Genomic DNA, 26625 nt, shown 5'->3' on the forward strand with positions numbered 1-26625 from the left:
GCCCTTAAAGGAGTACTCTGGTTGAAATTTTTTTTAAGTCACCTGGTCCCCAAAAGTTAAACAGATTTGTAAATTACTTCTATTTAAAAATCTTAATCCTTCTAGTACTTATAAGCTGCTGAATGATCCACAGGAAGTTGTGTAGCTCTTTCCAGTCTGACCACAGTGCTCTCTGCTGACACCTCTGTCCATGTCAGGAACTGTCCAGAGTAGAAGCAAATCCCCATAACAAATCTCTCCTGCTATGGACAGTTCCTGACATGAACAGAGTTGTCAGCAGAGAGCACTGTGGTCAGACTGGAAAGAACTACACAACTTCCTGTGGAGCATAAGGCAGCTGATAAGTACTGGAAGGATTAAGATTTTTAAATAGAAGTAACTTATAAATCTCTTTAACTTTCTGGCACCAGTTGATTTGATAATGTTTGTTTTCCACCGGAGTACCCCTTTAAAGAGTATATCTGTCTGTTTTAGTAAATACCTTCTTCGCCCTTAATGTAACAATTAAGGAGCATCTTTCCTGAACTGTAGGTTGTGTGTTATCCTGATTGTGTTGGATTTTCATTAGACAACCTGACACTGCCCAATTCGTGCAGCCTGTTCAATGTTAAAGGGGTTATCCACCATAAGGGGATTTTAGTAATTACCTGCCAGAACTGAGCATTTCCTGTTGCATTTTATTCTCTAAACTACACATCCCACAGATCCATGCTTGAAAGTTTGAGGTCACTTTCCTTCCTCCCACACATGAGACACCACAGTGTTTTCTAACCAGGGGGCCTACAGCTGTTGCAGAGTTGAAGCAGGATAGGCTCCCTCTGATCACCTGACTAGTGAGTCAGGTCTTTATGCATTGCAACCTGGGAAATCCCAAGACATGAGTAATTTTGTATGCTGTTAAAAATAAATATTGGGGGGGAAATCACAGAAGAATTGTGAGAAAACCGTCACACACAGGTACAGACACTAGATTATGAACTACACCAACTTTACAGCCCCTGTAGCACAGGCAAATAAAAAAAGATCCTGGAATACCCCTTTAAAGGTGAATGTCGCTATTACCTGTAAGGTCACATGGACATTAAAGGGGATCCGCAGCCCTAGACACTTATCTCCTATCTACATGATAGGGGATAAGTGACTGATCGCGGGGGGTCCGAACGCTGGGACCCCCTGCGATCTCCTGTATGGGGCTTTGGCTCTCCTGGGCAGGAGGCGTGTCAGCGACAGCATGACGCCACAGCCAACACGCCCCTCCATGTATCACTATGGGAGAGGCGGAAATGCAGCGTTCCTGCATCCCCACCTTTCCTATAGAGCTGTATGGAGGGGGCATGCTCATCGACCTCAATGAGGTCAACGACATGCGCATTAGCGGCGCAGAGCCGCGGCAATGCCAGGTCCCCGTACGGGAGATCACGGGGGGTCCCAGTGGGCGGACCCCCTGCGGATAGGGTATAAGTGTCTAAGACTGCAGTACTCATAGTACACATAGTATTTTGCTCAGTTTTTTTATTTTTTTTTTATTTTATTTTTTAGCAAAATCCGGGATTGGGTTTAAAACAGCGAAAAATTTACAGATCTTAAAATTTTGGGCTAAAAATAGTGACCAAAGCTGCTGTGTAGAAGCCGTGTGACCCATAGAAGCAGCTGATCTCTGCAGTGACTTCCTAGAGCAATGGTCTCAAACTGTGGCCCTCCAGATTAGGGATCGACCGATATCGATTTTTTAGGGACGATACCGATAATATGCGACCTTTCAGGCGATATTCCGGTATAAGTTATCGGCTATTGACACCCCCCCCCCGGCCCGCAGATCAATGATTTAAATCAATGAACTGCAGCGGCTTTTGCAGGGCCAGAGACCGCCGCCGCCCGCTTCTCTCCCCCTGTCTATCCTGGGGTCCTGCCCCATTGCCTCCCCCATCCCCGGTTTTATAATTACCGGGGTCCGCGGTACTTCTGACTCCGGCGTCATCACTGTGCGCACTTACGGTGACGTCGCGTTGAGGACGTCACAGGAGCCCGAAGTAGCACGGACCCCCTAAACAGGTAATTATAAAACTGGGGATAGGGGAGGCAATGGGGCAGCGGCAACGGCGGTGGTCTCTGGCTGGGAGGGGCGGGGCATTATTGGCATATTGGCAAGGTAATTGCCGATACCGATAATGTCCAAAATTGTGACTATCGACGATAATATCAGCCAAACCGATAGTCGGTCGATCTCTACTCCAGATGTTGCAAAACTTCAACTCGCAGCATGCTGGGAGTTGAAGTTTTGCAACAGCTGTAGGACCACAGTTTGAGACCACTGTCCTAGAGACTCTCGTATACGATGTCAGCAATGTCTTCTGGGTTGTGTGTGATGTTACATTGCAGTTAAAGGGAAATCTTACTGAAAACGTTATTTCAACCATCTTTATCACGTCTCATTGTAAATTGGACTGAAAATAGCAATCAGCTCTGTTTATGATCTACACAGAAAGCTCTTTCTCTCTAGGATGACATCCTCTCTTTCGAGACAGAGAAGCAGACGGTGTATTTGCAAGTTTATCGTCCGGTCTATTTCCAGCTTGTTGATGTTTTGCTTCAGAAAGCTCAGTTTCCAGCCGATGATGAATACGCGTCTTGGTCTTCAGATGAGAAAGAGCAATTCCGAATCTACAGGTACAGAAGAGACTTCATCTTGGGTAATGTGTATTGCGTCCAAATTGCCGCAGCCCAAAGTGGTTGATTTTGTAAGAGATAGGCGCCATATTTGTTGCTGCTTTGTGTTGGTCCGGTCTGGACACGGCAGGAAGGTTCGGTTTATGACCCTTTTTACTAGTTGGATTATTTTATATCCATAATGATCTTTCCTTCGGCAGATTTTGAACCAGCATCTCCTTTCTTTTTGTCTCGCAGGGTGGACATATCCGACACACTTATGTATGTGTATGAGATGCTGGGGGCAGAACTGCTTAGTAACTTGTATGATAAACTCGGACGCCTCCTGACCTCTTCAGAACATCCCACGTCATGGCAGGTAAGTGACGACTAAAAGGGGGTTGTGTATTGTGTCCCATTATTGTGTCCTTGTGGCAGCTATCCTTACAGTTATAGAATGTAGGGACTGCTAGGAGATTGCTTCAGTAGTGTGAATGTGCAGCACATGGCACTTTTGTCTTTAAAGGGGTACTCCGCTGCTAGACATGTTATCCCCTATCCAAAGTATAGGGGATAAGATGTCTGTCTGCTTGGGCCACCGCTATCTCCAGTTAGAACGGCGAGTTCCTGTGGCATTGGTCGTGATGTCACGACCCCGCCCCCACGTGATGTGACACTACACCCCCTCCATACATGTCTATGGGAGGGGGCGTGTTGGCCGACACTGCCCCATCCCATAGACATGCATGGAGGGGCACGGCATGAGGGGCATGGCCGTGACGTCGTGATCGCAGCCCCCGGCTCAGAGCGTTCTGAACGCTGGAGCCCCGAAGTACCCCCTTTGAAGCCATATGTCACAACTCTAAAAACTGAAGTATGACAAAGTGTAGGCAGCTGAGATATATATATGTATTAGGGTATTGATTTTATACAGCCGATACCGATATTCTGCGAACTTTCTGGCCGATAGCCGATAACTTATGCCGATATTCCGTGCATTTCAGGACCCCCTGCCTGTCCTGGGGTCCTGAGTCCAACCACCGACGCTGTCCGATCCCCCTGCATATCTTCTGGCCACATACCGCCGCTGCTTCCCCATTGCCTCCCCCATCCTCTGGCCACATACTGCCGCCGCCTCATCGCCTCCCTCATCCCCGGTGTTATAATTACCTGTTCCCGGTGTCCACGCTACTTCTGGCTCTGGCGGCGTCCTGAGATGTCACTGAGCGCACTGACGGTGATGTCGCGTTGAGGACGTCACTCGTCATTGCGCAGTGCGCAGCAATAGCGCAGGACGCCGCAGGAGCCAGAAGTAGCGCGGACTCCAGGAACAGGTTATTATAACACCGGGGATGGGGGAGGCGATGGGGCGGCGGAGGTATGTGGCCAGAGGATGGGGAGGCAATGGGGCAGCGGCAGCAGTATGTGGCCAGAGGATGGGGAGGCAATGTGGCGGCGGCAGTACGTGGCCAGAGGATGGGGAGGCAATGTGGCGGCGGCAGTATGTGCCCAGAGGATAGGCAGCAGCGGTGGTTGGATTCAGGACCCCAGGACAGGCAGGGGGAGAGAAGCGTGCGGCTGCGGCGGCAGTCTCTGGCACCACAAAAGCTGCTGCAGTTCATTGATTTAAAGCACCCGCGTTATCGGCATTATCGGCATGGTAATTGCCGATACCGATAACTTACAAAATCGTGAATATCGGCCGATAATATTGGCCAAACCGATAATCTGTCGATCCCCAAGTAAATAGCAAATTGTCTTATAATTACATAAGGAACAATATATTACAAGTTTAGTTTGGTGACAGGTCCTCTTTAATGAAGGACAGAGGCTTTAGTATGGCTGACTTGGTACTTCATAAATAATAGATTCCCTTACCTCCTTTCCTTTAGGGGGCGGGTTATATAGGTTATATTGTAATGTAACCTACAGCTGTCAGGTCTGCCCTCTATTCAGCTGCTGTAGCACAAGTGAATTGCTGACATTGCAGAGACCGGCATAACATTTGTATAATTACATTAGAACCATTTATAAACTGCAAAACCATGGCGCACATTTCACTTCGGCAGACAATCCATTAAACTCCTGGTAAACCAGTATATCTGTATAATGAGCGTGATCCTATATTACAGCTGTGTGTGACGTCTTCAGAATCTCTGCTGTAGTCTTGGGATTGGTTCAGAGTATGGGCAAAAAAGTACCAGTAAATGTAGAGGAAACACCTGTAGGTTCTTTATACGTTCGCTAAAACTTGAACTGAATTAAAGTCCATACCTGCAGCATTTTGTGCTTTCAGTGATCTTTGTCTCGCTGACTTGTTATGGAACAGTAAAAGAACAGTATCGTTAAGAGCCCTGAGACCCCAACTGTCGTAAACAGCCCTGAGACCCCAACCAATCAAAACTTTTGTTTGTCCGTGTTTTTCCAATTTGTACTCAAAAACTGTGTGCAGCAGTTCATTAACCCCTTAAGGACCGGGGTTTTTTCCGTTTTTGCATTTTCGTTTTTTGCTCCTTGCATTTAAAAAATCATAACTCTTTCAATTTTGCACCTAAAAATCCATATGATGGCTTATTTTTTGCGCCACCAATGCTGCTTTGTAATGACATCAGTCATTTTGCCCAAAAATCTACGGTGAAATGGAAAAAAAAATCATTGTGCAACAAAATTGTAAAAAAAAAAAGCAGTTTTGTAACTTTTGGGGGCTTCCGTTTCTACGTAGTACATTTTTCAGTAAAGATGACACTTTATCATTATTCTGTAGGTCCATACGGTTAAAATGATCCCCTACTTATATAGCTGATTTTGTCGGACTTCTGGAAAAAATCATAACTACATGCAGGAAAATGAATACGTTTAAAATTGTCATCTTCTGACCCCTATAACTTTTTTATTTTTCCGTGTATGGGGAGGTATGAGGGCTCATTTTTGGCGCCGTGATCTGAAGTTTTTAACGGTACCATTTTTGCATTGATAGGACTTATTGCGCGCACGCCATTGACCGAGCGGTTTAATTAATGATATATTTTTATAATTCGGACATTTCTGCACGCGGTGATACCATATATTTTTATTTTTATTTACACTGTGTTTTTTTTTTTTTTATTGGAAAAGGGGGGGTGATTCAAACTTTTAATAAGGGAGGAGTTAAATGATCTTTATTCACTTTTTTTTTCAATTTTTTTTGCAGTGTTATAGGTCCCATAGAGACCTATAACACTGCACACACTGATCATTGTTATCCCATAGGGACCTATAACACTGCACACACTGATCTTCATCATTGATCACTGGTTTCTCATAAGAAACCAGTCATCACGATTCTGCCGCATGACTGCTCAGGCCTGGATCTCAGGCACTGAGCAGTCATTCGGCGATCGGACAGCGAGGAGGCAGGTAGGGGCCCTCCCGCTGTCCTGTCAGCTGTTCGGGATGCCGCGATTAGCCGCGGCTATCCCGAACAGCCCGACTGAGCTAGCCGGCCACTTTCGGTTTTGCTTTTAGCCGCGCGGTTCAGCTCTGAACGCGCGGCTAAAGGGTTAATAGTGCGCGGCGCCGCGATTGGCGCTGCGCGCTATTAGAGGCGGGTCCCGGCTTCACTATGACGCCGGGCCCGCCGTGATATGACGCGGGGTTACTTTGTAACCCCGCGTTTTATCAGGAGAGCAGGACCAAGGGCGTACCTGTACGCCCTTGGTCCTTAAGGGGTTAAAGGGGTACTCCGGTGCTCCAGCGTTCTGAATATTTTGTTCAGAGCACTTGGAGCCGGAGGCCGTGCTCATGACGTCACTGCCACGCTCCCTGTGACATCAAGCCACGCCCCCTCCATTCATGTCTATGGGAAGCGGCGTGTCGGCAGACACGCCCCTTCCCATAGACATGAATGGTGGGGGCGTGGCGTGATTGTCACGACGAGGTGTGGCTATGACATCACAACCACTGCCACAGGTACCCGTCGTTGCACCAGGTGCTGCAGAAGATCGCGGGGACCCCAGCACCTAGACCCCCGCGATCAGAAATCTTATTCCCTATCCTTTGGATAGGGGAAAAGATGTCTAGCAGTGGAGTACCCCTTTAATGTGTCATGTCTATGTCTTCAGGTAATGGCTGTGAATATGTGAGTCCTTCTTCCTTTCCCTGTGTCTGTACCATGGGACACCAGCTTGTACAGAGGGGGTTCTGAGAGCAGTCATGTGTTAGGAAACTGGTTTGTAAGTGTTTGCAGAATATGATCTACACTATTAATAAGTAAAAATTTTGGAGTCCTAGAGAATTTGGTGTATCGGATGGCTGTATTACAGTAAGTTCTCTTTTCCCGACAGCATACAGAAGCTTTGCTCTTTGGTTTCCAGTCCATTGCTGAAACCGTGGATGTCAACTACTCGGATGTCGTCCCTGGACTTATTGGCCTTATCCCAAGGATCAACATCAATAACGTACAGCTGGCAGACACAGTCATGTTCACTATTGGTAAGAAAGACCGGTTCTCAAGTACCAGGGAACATTTAAAGAGTAATACAGAACTAGAAAAAAACAGAGCTGATTTCTTTACAAAAAAAAAAAAAAAGTGCCACTCCTGTCCACAGGTTGTGTGTGGTATTGCAGCTCAGTTCCATTAAAGTTAATGGAGCCAATTTGTAATGCCACACACAACCTGAGGGGCAGAATGGTGCTGTTTTTAAAAGAAATTACCCTTGTTTTTCTATTTCATGATAACCCTTTTAAAAGGAAACTTACAGCAGTGTGACCTGTTCCCAATATAGAGGTAGATAGTGCGGTTGATGCTGATTGAAACGCTGCTTACCGTTCAGGAGATATTCATCTTGTTGCTAATATAGTGCACTGGGAGGCAGCTGCTGCTGTATGTGCTAAGCTTTCTTCCTCCCACTCCGGCTGATAACTCCGCCCGCTTTGGCCAATAACTCAGTTACTTAAATATTCAGTAAAGGGACGAGGTTATCACCCAATAAAGGGGTTATCTACCATAAAGGGATTTTAGTACTTACATCTTAGACAGTAATGCACATGCTTAGGATGGATCCATGCTTGTCTTGGAGCTTGTGTACTGAATCTACCATAACGCCGCTACTCTCTTTTTGTGAACTGTAACTTTACTGTTTGAGTTCCCTCCCCCCAACTACAAGTCCCAAGATCCCTTGTTTAAGTATGAGGTCTTTTTTTTTTCCCTTCTCACACATCAGCCACCAAACCCATTGCAGCTTACTTGAGCTGCCTTCCATGCTGTGCTGTAAACAATAGACCAGCGTTTTCTAACCGAGGTGCTTCCAGATGTTGCAGAACTACAATACCCTGCAGAGTGATCTCCCTCCCTCTCGTTGATCTCCCCCAGTGGCAGCTCTTCCCATTGAAGCACAGACAGGCTCCCTCTGAACACCTTACTTGTGATATAATGTCTCGGGCCACACTGACACCTGGGAAAACCTGAGACGACACTCATTTTGTATGCTGTTAAAAATAAACATTGGGGCAAAAATCTCGTAAGAATTGCTAGACCACCATGACACACACACTATATTATGAACTACACTAACTTCACAGCCCCTGTTGCATAGTCAAATAAAAAAAAATCCTGAAATACCCCTTGAAGCCTTCCAGCAACAATGCCATTTTACCAACAAGAGGAATATCTCCTGAAAGGCTGAACTGATTTTCACATTTGAATCACCCTCGTCGCACTATCTTCCTGTATATTTAGGTTAGAGCTGATGACTGTTCTGTGAGTCTCTCTTTAGCCGAAGGTGTCCTAGAAAATTTCAGGGACTTGGACACCCATGTCGAGGCGAAGATGGGAAGAAGAGAAGAGCCAGCTGCTTCAGAGGCAAACTTCACTAAGGATTCTACCTTCTTGTCCGTGGAATCCTTGAAGGCAGCGGCATCTGCCAGTGGCAGTTTAGTCGCCTTAGAGATCCGGGAGATTGGTGGATCCACTGAGGGAGGGGAAACCACCTTAGTGACAAAGTCCTTGTCAGATGGATAACGTTCTTGAATCGTCTTGATTCCCGGGAACCTCTTGTCTGGATGTTTCCATGCAGATTCCAGAATGTCGTCAAAGTCAGCGTGAGAGCTGAACCCTTGAGGTGCTGGCTTAGCATGATGAAAGGATACTCCTGGAGTGACATCCGAAGATCCTGGGTCCTCTGAGTGAAAGGTGTCTCTTATGGCTGTCACCAATGAGTTCACCGTTTCAACTGAATCCGAGCGGTCCTCTGAGTCAGATGCCGGCTCGGAAGCCTCGTCCGCCAGTTCACCAGGAGAATGTGAACGAGTAGAGGCATTCCAGGAGGGGGGGCGACCCTGACCAGGTACGCGGCTCTGGCATGGCAGAGCGGCGACTCCGGCATGGCAGAGCGGCGACTCCAAGAACGTCCTCAAGGGGAACGCCCACGTCTATCTGAAGACTCAATGGAAGAGTCAGACGAGGCACCCCTAGTACGCTTGTGAGAGACGAGGAGCGGGCCCTCTCAGAGGCCCTGCGCAAGGAAGACCCCCACAAGGCGGACACCACTTCCCGGGAGGCCTCAGCCACCGAACGGGAGACTTGGGTCAAGTCAGCCATATACTGGGTCAGGGAAGAAACCCAGGCTGTTGGAGCGGCTGAATCCACCGGAACCGAAAGGGCATCAGGGGGTACCAGGGAGTCTGGGAGAGCAGTGGAGCAGGCATGGCAAGTGGGCTCAGCAGAGCCAGGCATCTTGGTATTACAGTGCTTACAGATATAATAAGTCTGTTAGAGGGTGGAACAGCCCTGGGTACGGACATAATGAGAAAAGAGACAGGAACTTTCTCACCCTAGTCCGTGTCCCCAGGCAGCTGCAGTGAGGAGAACTCGGCTCCGTGCAGCTAGAGTGCCAGCCAATAGGGAGAGAGGGGCGTGCCTGAAGCAGAGGCACTAACTAATTAGCCCCTCCTAACTGAAATTCGCACCCACGGCGCTGATTGGAGGCTAATTCGCGCCTCTGAAGAGCTCCGACCGCCCTGTGGGCGGAGCTATAGACTGCCGAGAAGAGGCTGTAATGGCGCCCGCTCCTTGTCCCGAGCGCACATGTCAGCCGCATATGCGCTCGGGGAAATAGAGAGAGAGACTGCCGGAGAAAGTGAAAGCTGAGAGCGCCCGGCCCGTACCAGCGCCGCGGCTGTCAGCCGCATTTAAGGCGCTGCCGGAGAAGTGAAAGAAAGCCGACGCTGAGAGCGTCCGGCCCGTACCAGCGCCACGGCTGTCAGTCGCATATAAGGCTCTGCGGACATAGTCGCAAGAAACACACACACATATAGTGAAGTGCCCAATGTAAAACTTAGATTACATGCCCCCTGAGATGCCACTTCTCCACATGCCCCCTGAAATGCTGCTGCTCCCCAGAATAAAAATCCAGCCCCTGTATAAGCCAGCCCCATAACCTGAAAGGTGGGCCAAAAACAGGGGGTCTCCAGAGGTTGCAAGTCCGTACCTAAGGAGAAAAGGGAGGAAAGTACTTACCTCAGTCAGAAGAACTTACCTAATGGAGTCGTCAGTGAAGTCTTCAGTCAGCTTTAGTTACCTGCATCACGCCTGGCTGCTATGCGCGAGCGAGGCGAGCAGGGAAATAGGGGGACCTGGACCCATGAGGTACCAACCCAGGCGCTGACCGTTGGCGAGGGGGGTGAACAGCGCATATACGCAATGTCTGTGCCCCTCTTACTCTCAATGGGGAAACAGGGAACCGGAGTCCCTGAGTCCCCACCTGAAAACAGAAAAGAAAAAGGAATAAAAAACTAACACGTCCCTATACTAGGAAAATAGAAAATCAGAAGACCTGGTCTGGAGAATTCCAGCCCATGTCCACCTCCTTCAGACACTAAGCTTAAACTGATTAGCTCAGGGTCTGAAGGCGGGTAAATCCTGCTGGGAGGAGCCGACCTTTTTTATTACCATAGTGTCACACCTCCTAGAGACAGCAGCATACACCCATGGTCTGTGTCCCCCAATGGAGCCGATAGAGAAATACAGGTGTATATAATGCGGATGATCCCCTTTAAAACGTTTACTTGGTTCCGATACATTCCTGAGAAATCTTCCTCGTTGCTGGTATCCTTGTTCCGGGGGCCTCCTGGGCTTTCAGCAATCTGTTTATCATTTCTTTGGTCCCCTGATGAGAGAGCAGGACCCAGGGAATCAGCAGGAGCCGCCTCCATTGCGCAGAACTACAAATTGGCAAACTACGAGGAAGATTTCTCAAGTCTGCCTGAACGTATGACTCTCCTTCCTCTGGATATCGCTCTATGGGTTGGATGAAATGTCTGTTATAGATGTTGGTGGTCTTATTGTATTTGTCTGTCTTCTGATTTTTCTGTGACTTCTTATTGGAGCGTCTCCAAGTGGGGCGGAGCTAAATATGCTAATCTCCTGTAACATCAGTGTATAGAAATAATTGATAATCTTTAAATGGGCACTCATTAAAATAATTTTTGCTAGTGCACTCCTTATGGTAAATAAAAAATATTTCTAATATACTAGGTTTTATTTGTGCTTAAAAAAGCTCAAGAGCACATTTTCCGCCATCTTATACAAAGACTTTGGACCGAAGCCCAAACACAAGAAGTGCAGCCTGGAGTGCTCAGGGGGGCGTGTCCAACCAACAGTATATGGCAGTTAAGTGTAAGAGGAGCTATGATTGGATGAGACTGGACACACCCCCTCAGCACTCCAGGCTGCACTTCCTGTGTTTGGCTTCGGTCCAAAGTCTGTGTATAAGATGGGGGAAAATGTGCTCTTGAGCTTTTTTTTCAATTTTTTTTTTAAAACTTTATTTAGAAATTTTCAAGTTAATACAGACATGCCTCCAAAAGGAAGCTGACAAGAAGGTAAACAAAACAGATTAATTAGTCCCAAAGGATGCTAGAAAGTAATACATGGTACGGGAACAATAAGTAAAGACATCAGTCAGTAATCCTAATGCACGACACCACCAGGCAAACGGAGTGGGAGTTAAACGGCAGCAGAAAGCGTAGACCTACCCCTTATTAACTCTTAGGCTGGGTTCACACCACGTTTTGTTAAATACGGTTCCTGTATACGGCTGGGAGGAGGAGTGGCGGGGCTTAATCGCGGCGTCCGCGCTCAGTCGTATTCGGGAACCGTATTTAATGTATGTCTATGAGCCGACCGGAGCGAACCGCAGCCTCTGGTCGGGTTCGTTTACGGCCATCTGCGGTATCCCGACCGTAGGCAAAAACGCGGTCGACCACGTTTTTGCCTGTGGTCTGGAAACCGCATACGGCCGAAAACAAAGCCGACCGTAGGCTGCGGTTCACTCCGGTCGGCTCATAGACATACATTAACCTCTTAAGGACCAATGACGTCCCAGGACGTCATGGCGTTTTCCGGTCCCTGCCGCTCGCCGGGCAGAGATCGGAACCAGATGCCTGCTGAAATGCTTCAGCAGGCATCCAGGGCAAACGCCGAGGGGGGCCATGTAGGGAAATCGCCCTTGCGATCTGCGGCGATACCGGGCTGATCGGGTCTCTGGGACCCGACCGCCCGGTAATTTTGCATGATCCCGGCTGTCACAGACAGCCAGGACCATGCTGAAGTATAGGAGCGAGGTGGCAAGCCTGCCACCTCCTCCGATCCCCTGCGATTCTTCGGTTAAATAACCGACCAATCACAGGGGGGGGGGGGCAGTTACTTCCTCCCGCCCTGCCCGGCCCCTGGAAGTCCGGAGAGGACGGGAGGAAGACCGGAGGACGCAGTGGGGGACGGGGGAGTGCTGGGGACCGGCCCCGGTACTTACCTCGTCCCTGAAGACCCGGATCCCGGCGATGAAGATGGCGGCGACAGGTGAGTAGATCTTCAGCCGCGGTCGGGCCCTTTACAGCAATGCACGTCGCCGTAAAGCGACATGCATTGCTGTATTGGGACCCTGTATACTACAACTCCCAGCATGCCCAGACAGCCCTTGGCGTCTGGGCAAGCTGGGAGTTGTAGTTTTGCAACATCTGGAGGTCCACAGTTTGGAGACCACTGTGCCCTTCCAGATGTTGCAAAACTACACATCCTCAGCATGCCCTTACTATCCAGCCATGCTGGGAGTTGTAGTTCTGTAACATCTGGTCCTTCAGATGTTGCATAACTACAACTCCCAGCATGCCTGGACAGTTTTGGCATACTGGGAGTTGTAGTTTTGCAACATCTGGAAGGGCACAGATTGGGAACCACTGTATTAGTGGTCTGCAAACTGTAGTCCTCCAGATGTTGCAAAACTACAACTCCAAGCATGCTGGGAGTTGTAGTTCGGCAACATCTGGCTCTAAAGATGTTGCCGAACTACTACTTCCAGCATGCCTGAGAATGTTTGGGAGTTGTGATTTTGCAACAACAGGAGGCACACTGGGTGGGAAACATTGTCTGTTTCCTAACTCAGTGTTTCCCAACCAGTGTGCCTCCAGCTGTTGCAAAACTATAACTACCAGCATGCACTGATAGACTGTGCATGCTGGGAGTTGTAGTTTTGCAGCAGCTGGAGGTCCCCCCCTGTGAATGTACAGGGTACATGACATGGGCAGGGGGCTTACAGTGAGTATCAGGCTGCAAGTTTGCAATGCAGGGAAATTCGCTGTAATCCCCCGCCCGTGTGACTGTACCCTAAAAACACTACTCTACACTAACACAAAATAAAATAAAAAGTAAAAAACACTACATATACACATACCCCTACACAGCCCCCCTCCCCAATAAAAATGAAAAACGTCTGGTACGCCACAGTTTTCAAAATGGAGCCTCCAGCTGTTGCAAAACAACAACTCCCAGTATTGCCGGACAGCCGTTGACTGTCCAGACATGCTGGGAGTTTTGCAACAGCTGGCGTAGAATACCCCTATGCAAATCCCTAATTCAGGCCTCAAATGCACATGGCGCTCTCTCACTTCGGAGCCCTGTCGTATTTCAAGGCAACAGTTTAGGGTCACATATGGGGTATCGCCGTACTCGGGAGAAATTGCCTAACAAATTTTGGGGGGCTTTTTCTCCTTTCACCCCTTATGAAAAGGTGAAGTTGGGGTCTACACCAGCATGTTAGTGTAAAAAAAATAAATTTTTTACACTAACATGCTGGTGTTGCCCTATACTTTTCACTTAGACAATAAGTAAAAGGGAAAAAAAGCCCCCCAAAATTTGTAATGCAATTTCTGCCGACTACGGAGATACCCCATATGTGGGCGTAAAGTTCTCTGGGGGCGCACAACAAGGCCCAGAAGGGAGAGTGCACCATGTACATTTGAGGTGATTTGCACAGGGGTGGCTGATTGTTACAGCGGTTTTGACAAACGCAAAAAAAACAAAACCCACATGTGACCCCATTTCGGAAACTACACCCCTCACGGAATGTAATGAGGGGTGCAGTGAGAATTTACACCCCACTAGTGTCTGACAGATCCAGACCCTAAGGTTATTTCAGCGAGACCGATCCTCCATGTCGGCTATTTTTAGCCTGAGCGCCATCACCTCATCCTCCAGATCATTAGCTAAGTCCACCACTTCATTATGGGACGAGGTGAGCTCCGCCATCTTAGTTTCAATGTGAGGAGATCTCACTGTGTATGCTAGAGACCGCAGTGTTCAGGTCCACCAGCAAACCTCTCATAGTGTGCTCAGTCAGCGGAGCAGCAGGGGTCCCAGTCCCGTCAGGTGCAGTATGGGCTCCAGCTCCCCGGGGGCTGTGGGGAAAGGTGCACCCGCTGTGCCTGGGATGTTTAGGGTGACCACCCCGTCTGCAAGTTAGGAGGGAGGCCAGGAGAGGTACCTTGATCGTTGCTCAGCTTAGAGGAGGACGAGGCAGGAGATGCACTTCCCGTCGCTGGAGATGCAGAGCCGCACGGAGCTGGCAGCGGGTCCGGACGTGTAGGAGACGCGGCCCCGCCATCTTGGGAGGCCTCCGCCTCAGGCACTTCTTACCCCTCTTACGGGTCATCATCCGGAGGGCAAGATGTTCAGGTACCGCTGAGAGGGAGTTGTGCAAAGTCTGCGAGGATAATATCGCTTTCAGATGCAGTATGGCCTGACTAGCAGCGGAGCACTGAAATGATGCGACCGCCGCCATGCGCTGCCAGGACACGCCCCCCGCTCTTGAGCTTTTTTTAAGCACAAATAAAACATAGGAAACTTTTTTTTAAAGCAAAAATTCATTTTAATGAGAGTTACCATTTAATATTGTATAAACTTTACTACACCATGTAATGAATATTTCTGTTACTTGCATTTATAGGGGCGCTGGCCGAATGGCTCTCTGACCACCCTGTGATGATCAGTAAAGTGCTGCCATTAGTCCTTCACGCCTTGGGAAATCCTGAGCTGTCAGTGTCCAGTGTATCCACATTGAAAAAAATCTGTCGAGAATGCAGATACGACCTTCTTCCTTATGCTGCTAATATTGTTGCCGTGTCCCAGGTAACGTCGTTCATCTGCTTTGTACCAATTGTTCAAGAAATGATGTATCTAAAGCTGAATCGATGGATAATGAAAACTGTAGCTTCTATTCATACCTCTTGATTCTTCATACTCCATCCTGTCATATCGAGATGACACAGATACACGGTTAGATGTAGTGAGTGACGGCGAGGTCACAGGTTTTGCTCTTCCTGAAATATTACAGCAAAACACTGAATTTTCCTGAAGCCGCAGCACTTTGTCTTTTGTTATGGTAACCTCACCTATAGGGTTAATTCACACCTTGTGGATTCATTGGGAACTCTATCTGTGGATGTGCGCAGATAAAATCTACAATGGATAACGGAAGAGTACATATTCTCAATCTCACCCACATGCTGTGGATGCAGTGTATTTGTTTGTGTGATCCTCTTGAAAAATTCAGCGCAATTGTTTACTGGCGATGGTTTACTTTAGACTGACAAATGAAATGCCAATTTTAGTGAATCATCCCTCCCAGTCACATACTGGTCTTAAAGGGGTACTCCGTTGCTAGACATATTCGGGGAGATTTATCAAAACCTGTCCAGAGGAAAAGTTGTTTAGTTGCCCATAGCAACCAATCAGATCGCATTTTTCAGAGGCCTTGTTAAAAATTTAAGAAGCGATCTGATTGGTTGCCATGGGCAACTCAGCAACTTTTCCTCTGGATGGGTTTTGATAAATCTCCCCCATTATCCCCTTCAGAACGTTGGGTTTGGGAAACCGCTGTCGTGATGTCACGCCTCGGCCCCTCATGACGTTACACCACGCCCCCTCCATTCATGTCTATGGGAAGTCGCGTGACGGCCGTCACGCCCCTTCCCATTGACTTGAATGGAGGAGGCGTGGCATGGCATCGCAACCTTAATGTTCAGAACGCCGGATGTCTGCTCGGAGATCGCAGGGGGTTCCAGCAGTGGGACCCCCACGATCAGACATCTTATCCTCTAGCCTATGGATAAGGGATAAGATGTCTAGCAACGGAATATCCCTGTAAGTAAAATCACACTTGTGCATTTTTTTTGCCAGATTTATTTAGAGGCTCACCCCTTCCTGTTCCCTCAGTGACCGCGGGCTGCGCAATTTAAATCAAGCTCTGAACTGGCATATTTTTCAACTATCATACACCAACCCTCTGGTATAAGTTGAAGTAAATCAGAAGTTGGCACAAAATTTTGGACTTTTTCACACCAAATTACCAGTGATAATAATTTCCCCCCTTATTTATCTTGTATTCCCTTGGCAATTTTATGGTTAGAGTTAGAGATGAGCGAACTTTCAGTAATTCGATTCGTCACAAACTTCTCGGCTCGGCAGTTGCTGCCTTTATCCTGCATAAAGGCTGGAAAAGGTGGATACAGTCCTATGAGATTCTCCAGCCACCGGAGCACCGGAAAGCTGAACTAATTTATGCAGGATAAAGTCAGCAACCGCCGAGCTGAGAAGTTCATGATGAATCGAATTACTGGAAGTTCGCTCATCTCTAGTTAGAGTATGATCTCTGTAACACACTGTTCTTGTGCACTGATGTTTTGGTTTTATATTGTAGAACGACACTTGTGTAATCGGTGGTTTCTTGTCTTTCTAGGATGTGCTGCTGAAACAGATCCACAAGGTAATGTAGAAATTCTGTCCCTGCGGCAGATGAGCTGTGAACGGTGTCATTGGGCTGGTAAGAACTAAAGTCGGTTCTTGTCTTCCAGACCAGTCAGTGTATGTGGCTCATGCAGGCTCTTGGATTCTTGCTGTCAGCGCTGCAGGTGGAGGAAATTCTGAGCAACTTGCACTCGCTCATCACTCCATATATCCAGCAATTGGAGAAACTAGCAGATGAGACAGTGAGTGGAGATTGTCTTGTTTTGTAGATTTGTAGATAATGCTTTATTATTGTGTGTGTATTGTGCTGACTCGCTCTTGCAGATAGGTGCGGTTGCAGTATAGAGGCAAGGAGACAGTGCTTTTCAAATCAAAGTTCAGTGTTTTATTCACACTAAGCACACGGCAAACAGCGTCCACCGGATTATTTAAATGTGCAGAATCTCTGCCCGTGTTTTCCGGGTGGACATTCTGTTTTAACCCAAGCTTCAAAGGGACCTTCCCCTTCTGACACATTTACCACAACACACAAGAGAAAAAAGAAAGGAAAAAAGATTTTTTTTTTTATAAATAATAATTTCTCTTTTCTCTTTCCCCAACTTAAAGGGGTTATCCAGGAAAAAACTTTTTTTTATATATATCAACTGGCTCTAGAAAGTTAAACAGATTTGTAAATTACTTCTATTAAAAAATCTTAATCCTTTCAGTACTATTTAGCTGCTGAAGTTGAGTTGTTCTTTTCTGTCTAAGTGCTCTCTGATGACACGTGTCTCGGGAACTGTCCAGAGTAGAAGCAATTCCCCATAGCAAACCTATTCTACTCTGTGCAGTTCCCGAGACAAGCAGAGATGTCAGCAGAGAGCACTGTTGCCAGACAGAAAAGATCCACTCAACTTCAGCAGCTGATAATTATTGGAAGGATTAAGATTTTTTTAATAGAAGTAATTTACAAATCTGTTTAAGTTTCTGGAGCCAGTTGATATATATATAAAAAAAAGTTTTTTCCTGGAATACCCCTTTAACATTGCATATATCTAAAAAGTTTAACAACTTTATCCCAATAGCTCTATTAACTAAGCAATACTATAGTCGTATGCTATCTTAACAATCATGTGTGAGCAGAATACATTAGCCCCACAAAGCTCCCCTCTGTCCTGATAGTTTGTTACAATGTAACAGCATAGGTAACATGTATGGGCTTGGCGTTCAGACCTATAACTGATTTAGTCTACAAATTTGTGAAAAAATTAGTTTAAAGCATTAAAGGGGCACTCCGTCCCTAGACATCTTATCCTCTATCCCAAGGATAGGAGATAAGATGTCTGATCGCTGGGGTGGGGGCGTCTGGCCGCTTGGGACGCCCCGCAATCTCCCTGCTGCACCCGGCGTTTGTTTAGAGCGTTGGGAGCAGCATATGAGCCTCGTGACGTCACGGTCGAACCCTGCTCGTGATGTCACAGCTACACCCCCTCAATGCAAGTCTATGGGAGGGGGCGTGACGACTGTCACGCCCCCTCCCATAGACTTGCATTGAGGGGGCGTGGCCGTGAAGTCACGAGCGGGGCGTGACCCTGACGTCACGAGCATTCACCAGTCATTGCACAGGATGTCTGGGGTGCCGCAGCAGAGATTGCAGGGGTCCCCAGCAGCGGGACCCCTGCGATCAGACATCTTATCCCCTATCCTTTGGATAGGGCATAAGATGTCTAGGGGTGGAGTACCCCTTTAAAAAAATTAAAAAAACACAACTTTTTTCAATCAGACGTGTCAAAAGTTGTTGAACGCATCGGCTCTCCTAAGAATCACTGTGATTGCGAGTTAATAGCTGGGAAAGGGGGCGGCATTGCTCTCCGCTCCCCAGCCAGCCGAGAGATCCGCTCATTTCACTGCAAAGAAGTCTATGCACATTTACCGTATTTTCTGTATTGACATCAGTTGATTCCTCAATTCATATGACTTGATGCTTGTTCCTTCTTTTTGCAGCCAAATCCCTCCAATAAATTAGCAATTATCCACATTCTTGGGCTTCTCTCCAACCTGTTCGCCACTCTGGACATCAGCTGCCATGATGACGATCATGAGGCCGCAGAAGTGAAGAAATTACCAGTGGTTCAAGGACCCAACCCGGTAAGTGTTATGTCTTCATCTTAAAGGGGTACTCCACTGCACCAGCATTTGGAACATTTAGTTCCGAACGTTGGGTTTGAGCTGCGGGGTCGTGTCGTCACGGCCACGCCCCCTCAATGCAAGTCTATGGGAGGGGGCGTACGCCCCCTCCCATAGACTTGAATTGAGGGGGCGTGGCATGACGTCACAAGGGGGCATGGCCGTGATGTCACAACCCCGCAGCCCTCACCCAACGTTCGGAACTAAATGTTCTGAACGCTGGGGCAGTGGAGTACCCCTTTAACCCAAACGTGACAATGTCCATTTTGATGAAGTGATAATAATGATGATTGTGTCGTATGTTAAAGGCTACCTTATATTATAGATTAATGTATGCAGAATAACTTTCCAATAGCATGTTATAAAAAATATGCTTCTTTCTATTTAATTTTCCACCTTGAGAAAATGACCACTAGGGGTCTCCCTACCAGTCCAGGCCGCAAGCCCTTTTTATAGATTTCTGACTGGTAGGGAGACCCCTAGTGGTCATTTTTTCAAAGTGGAAAATTAAATAGAAAGAAGCATATTTTTTAATAACATGCAATTGGAAAGTTATTCTGCATACATTAATCTATAATATATCAAAAGTTTTTTTGATGAAAGGTACCTTTTAAAAATAAGACCAGCAAAACAACAAAGTATAAACCTGATCTGCGGATAGGGAATAAGTGTTATACACCACAGATCTCCTTTACATAATATCAAGTGATATACTAGGGTGAATGTGATGATCATCACCTCCATCTGCATGAACCTACTGTAGATCTTTATGGTGAATGTTGATCTAATATGTGTGTGTGTGTGTGTATATATATATATATATATATATTTTATATTATCATGTACATAGAGCACAATGTTTCCCTAAATCATTGCTGTTTCCTAAATCTCTGCAGGTTGTCCTGGTTCTACAGCAGGTTTTCCAGCTGATAAGGAAAGTTCTTAGCACTTGGCTGAATGATGCTCAGGTTGTGGAGGTAAGTGTGAGAAACTGTGATCTCTCTAAATTGTAAAAACCTATCCACGTGGGTAGCCATGGGGTTTCTCCTTCCTTGCCTGCGTCCCTCTTTCTTGGGTTTCTTAAGAATGATTTGATGATAATTTGTGAGGATTTATTTGGTGTTAATACAAGAGAAAGCAAAACTGGTTATTATTAGGCCCGGGCTGTGATGTTCCAGTGTTGTTGTTGTTACATTTCTGTTCCGCACATTAATTACATTGGTTTCCGCTGCAGACCAGACCTAGTAATATTTGTGACACTTTACTTCTGTAAGCATGTATATCTAATCTTTACACCCTCTTCTCACTCATGCAGGCAGTGTGCACCATATTTGAGAAGTCAGTGAAGACTTTGCTGGATGATTTTGCCCCCATTGTGCCTCAGTTATGTGAGATGCTGGGCCAGATGTATAGTACTATTCCCCAAGCCTCTGCCATTGACCTGACGCGGCAGGTAAGTGCTTTATCCCAGGTAACCAGTGCTCTGTAAAAGGGTTTAAGAAGAGTTGACTTAGTAACTGATTGTAACTGGTACCTCTGCCGTCTTGGGGATAAGATAGTAACTGGGACCTCTGCAGTCTTGGGGATAAGATAGTAACTGGGACCCCTGCCGTCTTGGGGACTAAGATAGTAACTGGGACCTCTGCCGTCTTGGGGACTAAGATAGTAACTGGGACCTCTGCCGTCTTGGGGATAAGATAGTAACTGGGACCTCTGCAGTCTTGGGGATAAGATAGTAACTGGGACATCTGCAGTCTTGGGGGTGGGGGGGGGGGGTGGGGGGGGGGTTAGATAGTAACTGGGACCTCTGCCGTCTTGAGGATAAGATAGTAACTGGGACCTCTGCCGTCTTGGGGGGCACTAAGGTAGTAACTGGGACCTCTGCCGTCTTGGGGGGCACTAAGGTAGTAACTGGGACCTCTGCCGTCTTGGGGGGCACTAAGGTAGTAACTGGGACCTCTGCCGTCTTGGGGGGCACTAAGGTAGTAACTGGGACCTCTGCTGTCTTGGGGGGCACTAAGGTAGTAACTGGGACCTCTGCTGTCTTGGGGGCGCTAAGGTGCCAGGAACCAATTCCAGATAGTTTGCCACACAGATGCAGTTTTGCTCCATTGAAGGTTTATTCCTATACACAGGATAGAGAATAACAAACTGTAACTGCTAGGACCCCCACTGTTACCTGAAAAGTTGTCCCCTGACTAAAAGATGCATTCATTATTTATGGGGAAGCTATACAATTGACTTTAATTGGAGTTGGGCAAACTGTGTATCCCCAGAGCTACGTAACTCTGCCAACAGGCTGGATGGGGTCGGGAAGCTGATCAGAATACCCCTTTAATGTTACCGTTTGGTATCAGCAAGCAGAGATATTGAAATGCTGATAAACTAAAATAATCTAGATTAGAAAGTAAAGAAACCGTTCACTATACAATGATTAAACTTGTCCTGCCTATTCATGGGCTTAACAACCAGAAAGTACAAAATATAATAAAGAAGAGATGGCGACCGTGTGTTTTTATTGAGTGCTGTTTACTGTATAACTGGATCATCGTGATCTCTCATCGTTCTGTTTATACAGACGTTATAAGAAGAAGAATTTATCATATGTTCACTTGTTTGTCCTCTTACAGATGGTTCATATCTTCGCCAACGAGCCGGCGCACTTCCCTCCCATCAGAGCGCTGTTCCTGCTGGTCACCTCTCTCACTCTGTCGCTGTTTCAGCAAGGTTAGTCGCCCCAGGATGGACGCTGTCTGTGTAGTAACTGCAGCCTCTCTGGTCCTATGTGATATGCCAGCGCGCGCTGAGAGTCTCACATATAAAGACTGTGTCATAGTATGTAAATATAATGTCTCATAGGGTTATCCTAGTTAAAGGAAAGGGTCCAGGGAAAGAGACCCACGACTGCCTCCCGCCTGTTATAGGGAAGTCGGCGTACAGTGTAATGTCATAAGACGGGGAAATCCAAAATGATTTGATACATGAAGTCAATCGAAGGGAAACTCACATGGTTGATCCTTTGGGACTACGATTACACCGGTGATACATTCAGAATACCTTATTTTTATGTTTTTGTTTACATGACCTCTCACCTCCGGTCCATTTCTGCCTATCCTGCCCCCCTTGGTTGCGCTTGGTTGAAGTGTAACTGAAATCTGAACTGTATGTGGGGGAGGTCAAGGAACCAGTCTCAAGATTATTTAGGATTTAAAAAGCCTGTTCCTACTTTTATCTCTCCAACCTGCCGCCAAATAGTGGCATATATACTGATCTAGACAATATTAGCTGCCTGTACAGGAAGACACATATTTGAGATTTAGCTGTGGTCCCTCAACATACGATGGTAATCCGTTCCAAATGGACCATCGTTTGTTGAAACCATCGCATGTTGAGGGATCCTTGCAATGTAAAGTATAGGACAGTGGTCTACAACCTGCGGACCTCCAGATGTTGCAAAACTACAACACCCAGCATGCTCGGACAGCCGTTGGCTGTCCGGGCATGCTGGGTGTTGTAGTTTTGCAACATCTGGAGGTCCGCAGGTTGTAGACCACTGTTAGAGGAAGTTGTACTCACCTGTCCCCGCCGCTCCGTACCGTCACCGCTGCCATCGATGTCGCCGCGTCCCCGAGGTGTCCCCGCCGCTCCGGCAAGGCCTCTGCTTCCCCGGCATCCGTGCTCTCCATCGCCGCCATCACGACGCTACGCATGCTGCTCCTATTGGATGATGCAGGGGATCCCGATGGGGAGCGCCGATGATGCAGGGGATCCCGAAGAGGACGCGCCAGAGCCCAAAGGACAGGTAAGTGATCGTCAGCGGACCACACGGGGCACAGTAAACGGCTATCTGGTGGCAGCTGAAGCAGTCTGCGCTGCCGGATAGCCGTTTATGCGATGGCCCCGACATACAAAAGCATCGTATGTTGATGCTACCTTCAACATGCGATGGCTTCTGAGAGTGATCGTATGCTGAAATGATCGTATGTCGGGCCATCGTAGGTCGGGGGGGTCACTGTACTTTAAAGAGGTTGGCCTCCTGTGTTATGTTTTTTAATAAATCACTGCTGAGATTATGAAGATGTTACCTACACACACTGAGGCTTCCCTGCAGCCCCGTTCTCTTACATCACCTGGCTCCACTCCCCTGCTTCATACACGGCTGCCTATAGAGGAGCATGTGACCATACACATAGCGGTACACTGAAGCATGGAGCCCAGGCACAATGGAGGAAGCACGGAGGGGTGTAACATCACATGCTCCTCCATAGGCAGCCATGTATGGACGATACAGGGACGGAAGACCAAGCTGGAGCGGGGCCAGGTGATCTAAGAGAATGGGGCCACAGGGAAGCCTTATAGTTTCTGTGTAAGTTACAGCTTCAAGTAGTGACTTATTAACAAATGTAATAATGGTGACCAATCCCTTTAAATCAGTCAAGCTTTGAGTAGCCCACCCAGAAATGGTAAATTGCTGAATTTCACAGAAGTCAAGAATATTGCATCATTCTGTAGAATTACATAGATCTTCACCTGCTAAGAATATGGCCAATGTGTGAACCACAATATTTGGACACAAGTTCCCTGATTTTCCTGCTTCCTCCACTTCATGAGACCTTCATGCAATAGATCTGGGGACTGGCAGCTGTGTCCGACCGTAGGTAGGTGTGTGTGATCAGTCACCCGGATGGTCACCCATTGGCCAACGCTTACAGAAAGACTTACGGTTTGGCTTTAGGTCTGAGGTCGTGTTTCAGTAAAGGAAAATTCAGGTAAAATCAAATTTTATCTACAGTGATAGGGAACCTTTCAATTCCCCAATTGAACTGGACCCCCTATGCACTGATTGATGATATTAAGGAACATTCGGAAGGAATAACAATCTGCTGCTTAGTAGCATTAGTGTATGGTGCAAGATGCACTAGAGGTAAAATCTAAGTCATGTTAAAGAAGATGTCCAGTGCTAAGAAATGTATATAAATATATATATTATATATATATATAAATGTATACAGGGCCCCGCCTCTTCCCTGGCTCTGCGCTGCTAGAACGCGTTTTGGACCCAGCATGTCAGCACCTGCAGTGTCTCCGTCTCTTCCATAGAGATGAATGGAGGGGGCATGTTTATACCAGCTGACCTGCTTTGTACAAAACGTCACACACAGCAGCTCAGCCGGGGCCGAGTCATGGCCCCTATATGGGAGATCGTGGGGGGTCTCAGCTTGGAGATAGGGGATACATCTCTCGTGGTAGGATCACTAACAGCCAGCAGGTGTCACTACTGAATCTACAGCAGATAATGGAGATATTAAGGTTAGGATGTATTAGACCAATGACTGCACCACTTATCTGATGCATTAAGTGAAGTCCGATCATTCATTGCGGTTCTTATTAATAGTTTATTTGAGGTTATGTAGAATTAGATTAATCTGTTCTCTCTGTCCTTAGGACAACATATCTCGGCTATTAGCGTTAACCACCATTAGCGTTAACCTGTGTATTGGAATAGAATCTGCTGGCTTACACCGTATATGTCTGTTGTTTGTAGACTGTGCTGTTTATTGAGTAGGGCATAATATGTTTTATAGTGGATTGTATTGAGGATTTTATTGAAAATGTGTTTTGTACCCTAAGTACACTTAGATAATGGGAGCAGAAAACGAAAATATGTTACTGAACACTTGACCTGCATATTATATAGTTATACATGGCCTATATATACCCTCACTGCATGCAGCTCTCTCCTCCAATCTTTGCAGCTTTTCCCATCTGCAATGGTCATGTTTTGCAGCTACCGTCTGTGATTAAAGCTGGATCATTGTATAATGGTTTATTTTATTGTAGTGGCTAACCATTCTCAGGATCTCTGCTTGCTGTTAGTGAATGGGAACATTTTGATTAAATTCAGAGGCCGCAAATCTGTCCTTAAAGGGGTTCTCCAGGAATAGAAAAACACAGCTACTTTCTTTCAAAAACAGCTCCCTGTCTGTCTCCCGGTTGGGTGCGGTTCTGCTGCTCAGTTCCATTGGAGTGAATGAAGACAAGTTCTAAAACCACACTCAAGCTGGAGACAGACAGGGAGCTGTTTTTGAAAGTAATTAGCTCTGTTTTTCTATTCCTGGATAACCCCTTTAACATGTTTTGTTATAGTGTACCATTGTAGTTCATTCTAAATGAATGCCGGATGCTGCACAGAGTTACCAAAAAAACAGCTTATTCCATAGAGCTAAAATTCATCATTTATTAATTCCTTTAAAAAAAAATCCCAAACAGTTGGAAGGTATAAACTTAGAAAAATAATAATAATAATACAAAATGAAAAGTTCTCCTATGATGAACACCTGTATATCCCAATGCGTTTCCCCGTGTATCTTATGGTATACAGCGGTTGATCAGGGGATGACAACAACAGAATAATAATAATATATACCGAATGCACACAAATAGATAAAGGGGGAAATTATTAAAGTAGATTGTGTGGAAAAAATCAAAAATACTGACACAAACTTAATAATACAAATACAAAAATGTATTGTATTTGTATTATTAAGTTAGTGTCAGTATTTGGGGCAGAAGCGCCCAGGAGAAGGCGGGCACTGTCCGTGCGCACAGAGGCATCAGACAGTTGAAGTGAGCGCTGGCACTCTGTAAAGAAATGTCGGTCGGCGCTTACATGTGAATGATGAGGGGCGCGTGCGCTGGGACCTGTGTGTCAATCACACAGCGGTCCCAGCAGTGGTGTACAGGGGATAGGCATAGCGAACCCCTGGCCACGCCTATCCGACTGTCAGTGGCTGCTAATAAGAGGGATAAAGGTAAGGCTGGAGACATATTTTATACACATACACATACTCTGGTTAGGTTATACGCCCCAAACCTCATGGCAGTTGCGCTTTAAAACTTGACATTGGTTGAGCTTTATTTAGACAAAAATTGGAAACCCCTTTAGGCTGGGATCGCACATAACATTTTGTTCAGTATTTGTAGCCAAAACCAAAATTGGAAATGACGCAGAGTAAAAGTATAATGGAAAGATTAGCAGTTTCTTCTGTATTTTTACCCCACTTCTTTGTTTGCCAAAAACACAGTCAGAAAAATACACAGTCTGCATATATATATATATACACTCACAGGACTGCACAGGAGCCGTATACACAAGCTTGGAGGACATTTTGGATGTTGCCATGCTGTACGTATCCTTTGAAGGGATGCGCTTTGTCATCTTTATTTGGGGTGTAGTTCATGGTCTTCTCTCTGCTTGTCGCTCTTCTGCTTTTCTTTTTTCTATTTTGCATTGTCCTCTGTAGACTGGAACTAAAAAAAAGCCATCGTCTGTCTGTCTCGTGATCCTGAAAGGGACGATTCAGTCTGATAGGAATAAAGCAGAACCATTGTAATAATGAAATATTCAGCAACGTGAAAAATACACTTTATGTTTGTTACTCATTATTTTCAAGATCTCTGCTAGCTGCCATTGAACGAAAACATTTTATTTAGCAGTTTACATAGAACGACTGAACATTGGTCCCGATGTAGTTGTGGTCGCAGCTGCTGGGCTTGTTACAATGCATCAGTTTATGTCAGTGTCCCCCAACCAGGGTGCCTCCTGCTGTTGCAAAACTACAACTCCCACCATCCCCAGACAGCCGAAGGCTAATACCCAGCTCTCCTAGACTCCTGAATGGCCTATCAGACTGGACCCTGATTTTGTAGTGCAGGGTTTCCCAACCAACATGTTTCCAGCTGTTGCAAAACTACAA

The 26625-nt window shown here is 46.6% G+C and overlaps 1 protein-coding gene across 7 annotated transcripts in view; it reads left to right on the forward strand.

Annotated features, from left to right (window-relative positions):
• IPO13 (importin 13) overlaps positions 1 to 26625 on the forward strand; it is an 84664-nt gene that overhangs the window by 31537 nt on the left and 26502 nt on the right. For all 7 annotated transcript variants that reach the window (XR_008846713.1, XM_056533072.1, XM_056533067.1 and 4 more), the window contains 10 exons: positions 2501 to 2667; positions 2905 to 3025; positions 6969 to 7116; positions 14904 to 15085; positions 16695 to 16721; positions 16810 to 16944; positions 18686 to 18829; positions 19765 to 19845; positions 20184 to 20321; positions 21499 to 21595. Coding sequence is in view for 6 of the 7 variants with exons in the window: in XM_056533072.1 (XP_056389047.1) it covers positions 2501 to 2667; positions 2905 to 3025; positions 6969 to 7116; positions 14904 to 15085; positions 16695 to 16721; positions 16810 to 16944; positions 18686 to 18829; positions 19765 to 19845; positions 20184 to 20321; positions 21499 to 21595 (1240 nt within the window). In the remaining variant the exon portion in view is untranslated. The remainder of the gene's footprint in view (positions 1 to 2500; positions 2668 to 2904; positions 3026 to 6968; positions 7117 to 14903; positions 15086 to 16694; positions 16722 to 16809; positions 16945 to 18685; positions 18830 to 19764; positions 19846 to 20183; positions 20322 to 21498; positions 21596 to 26625) is intronic.

The sequence above is a fragment of the Hyla sarda genome, chromosome 7 (assembly GCF_029499605.1).
Source record: "Hyla sarda isolate aHylSar1 chromosome 7, aHylSar1.hap1, whole genome shotgun sequence".
Classification (NCBI taxonomy): Eukaryota; Metazoa; Chordata; class Amphibia; order Anura; family Hylidae; genus Hyla; species Hyla sarda.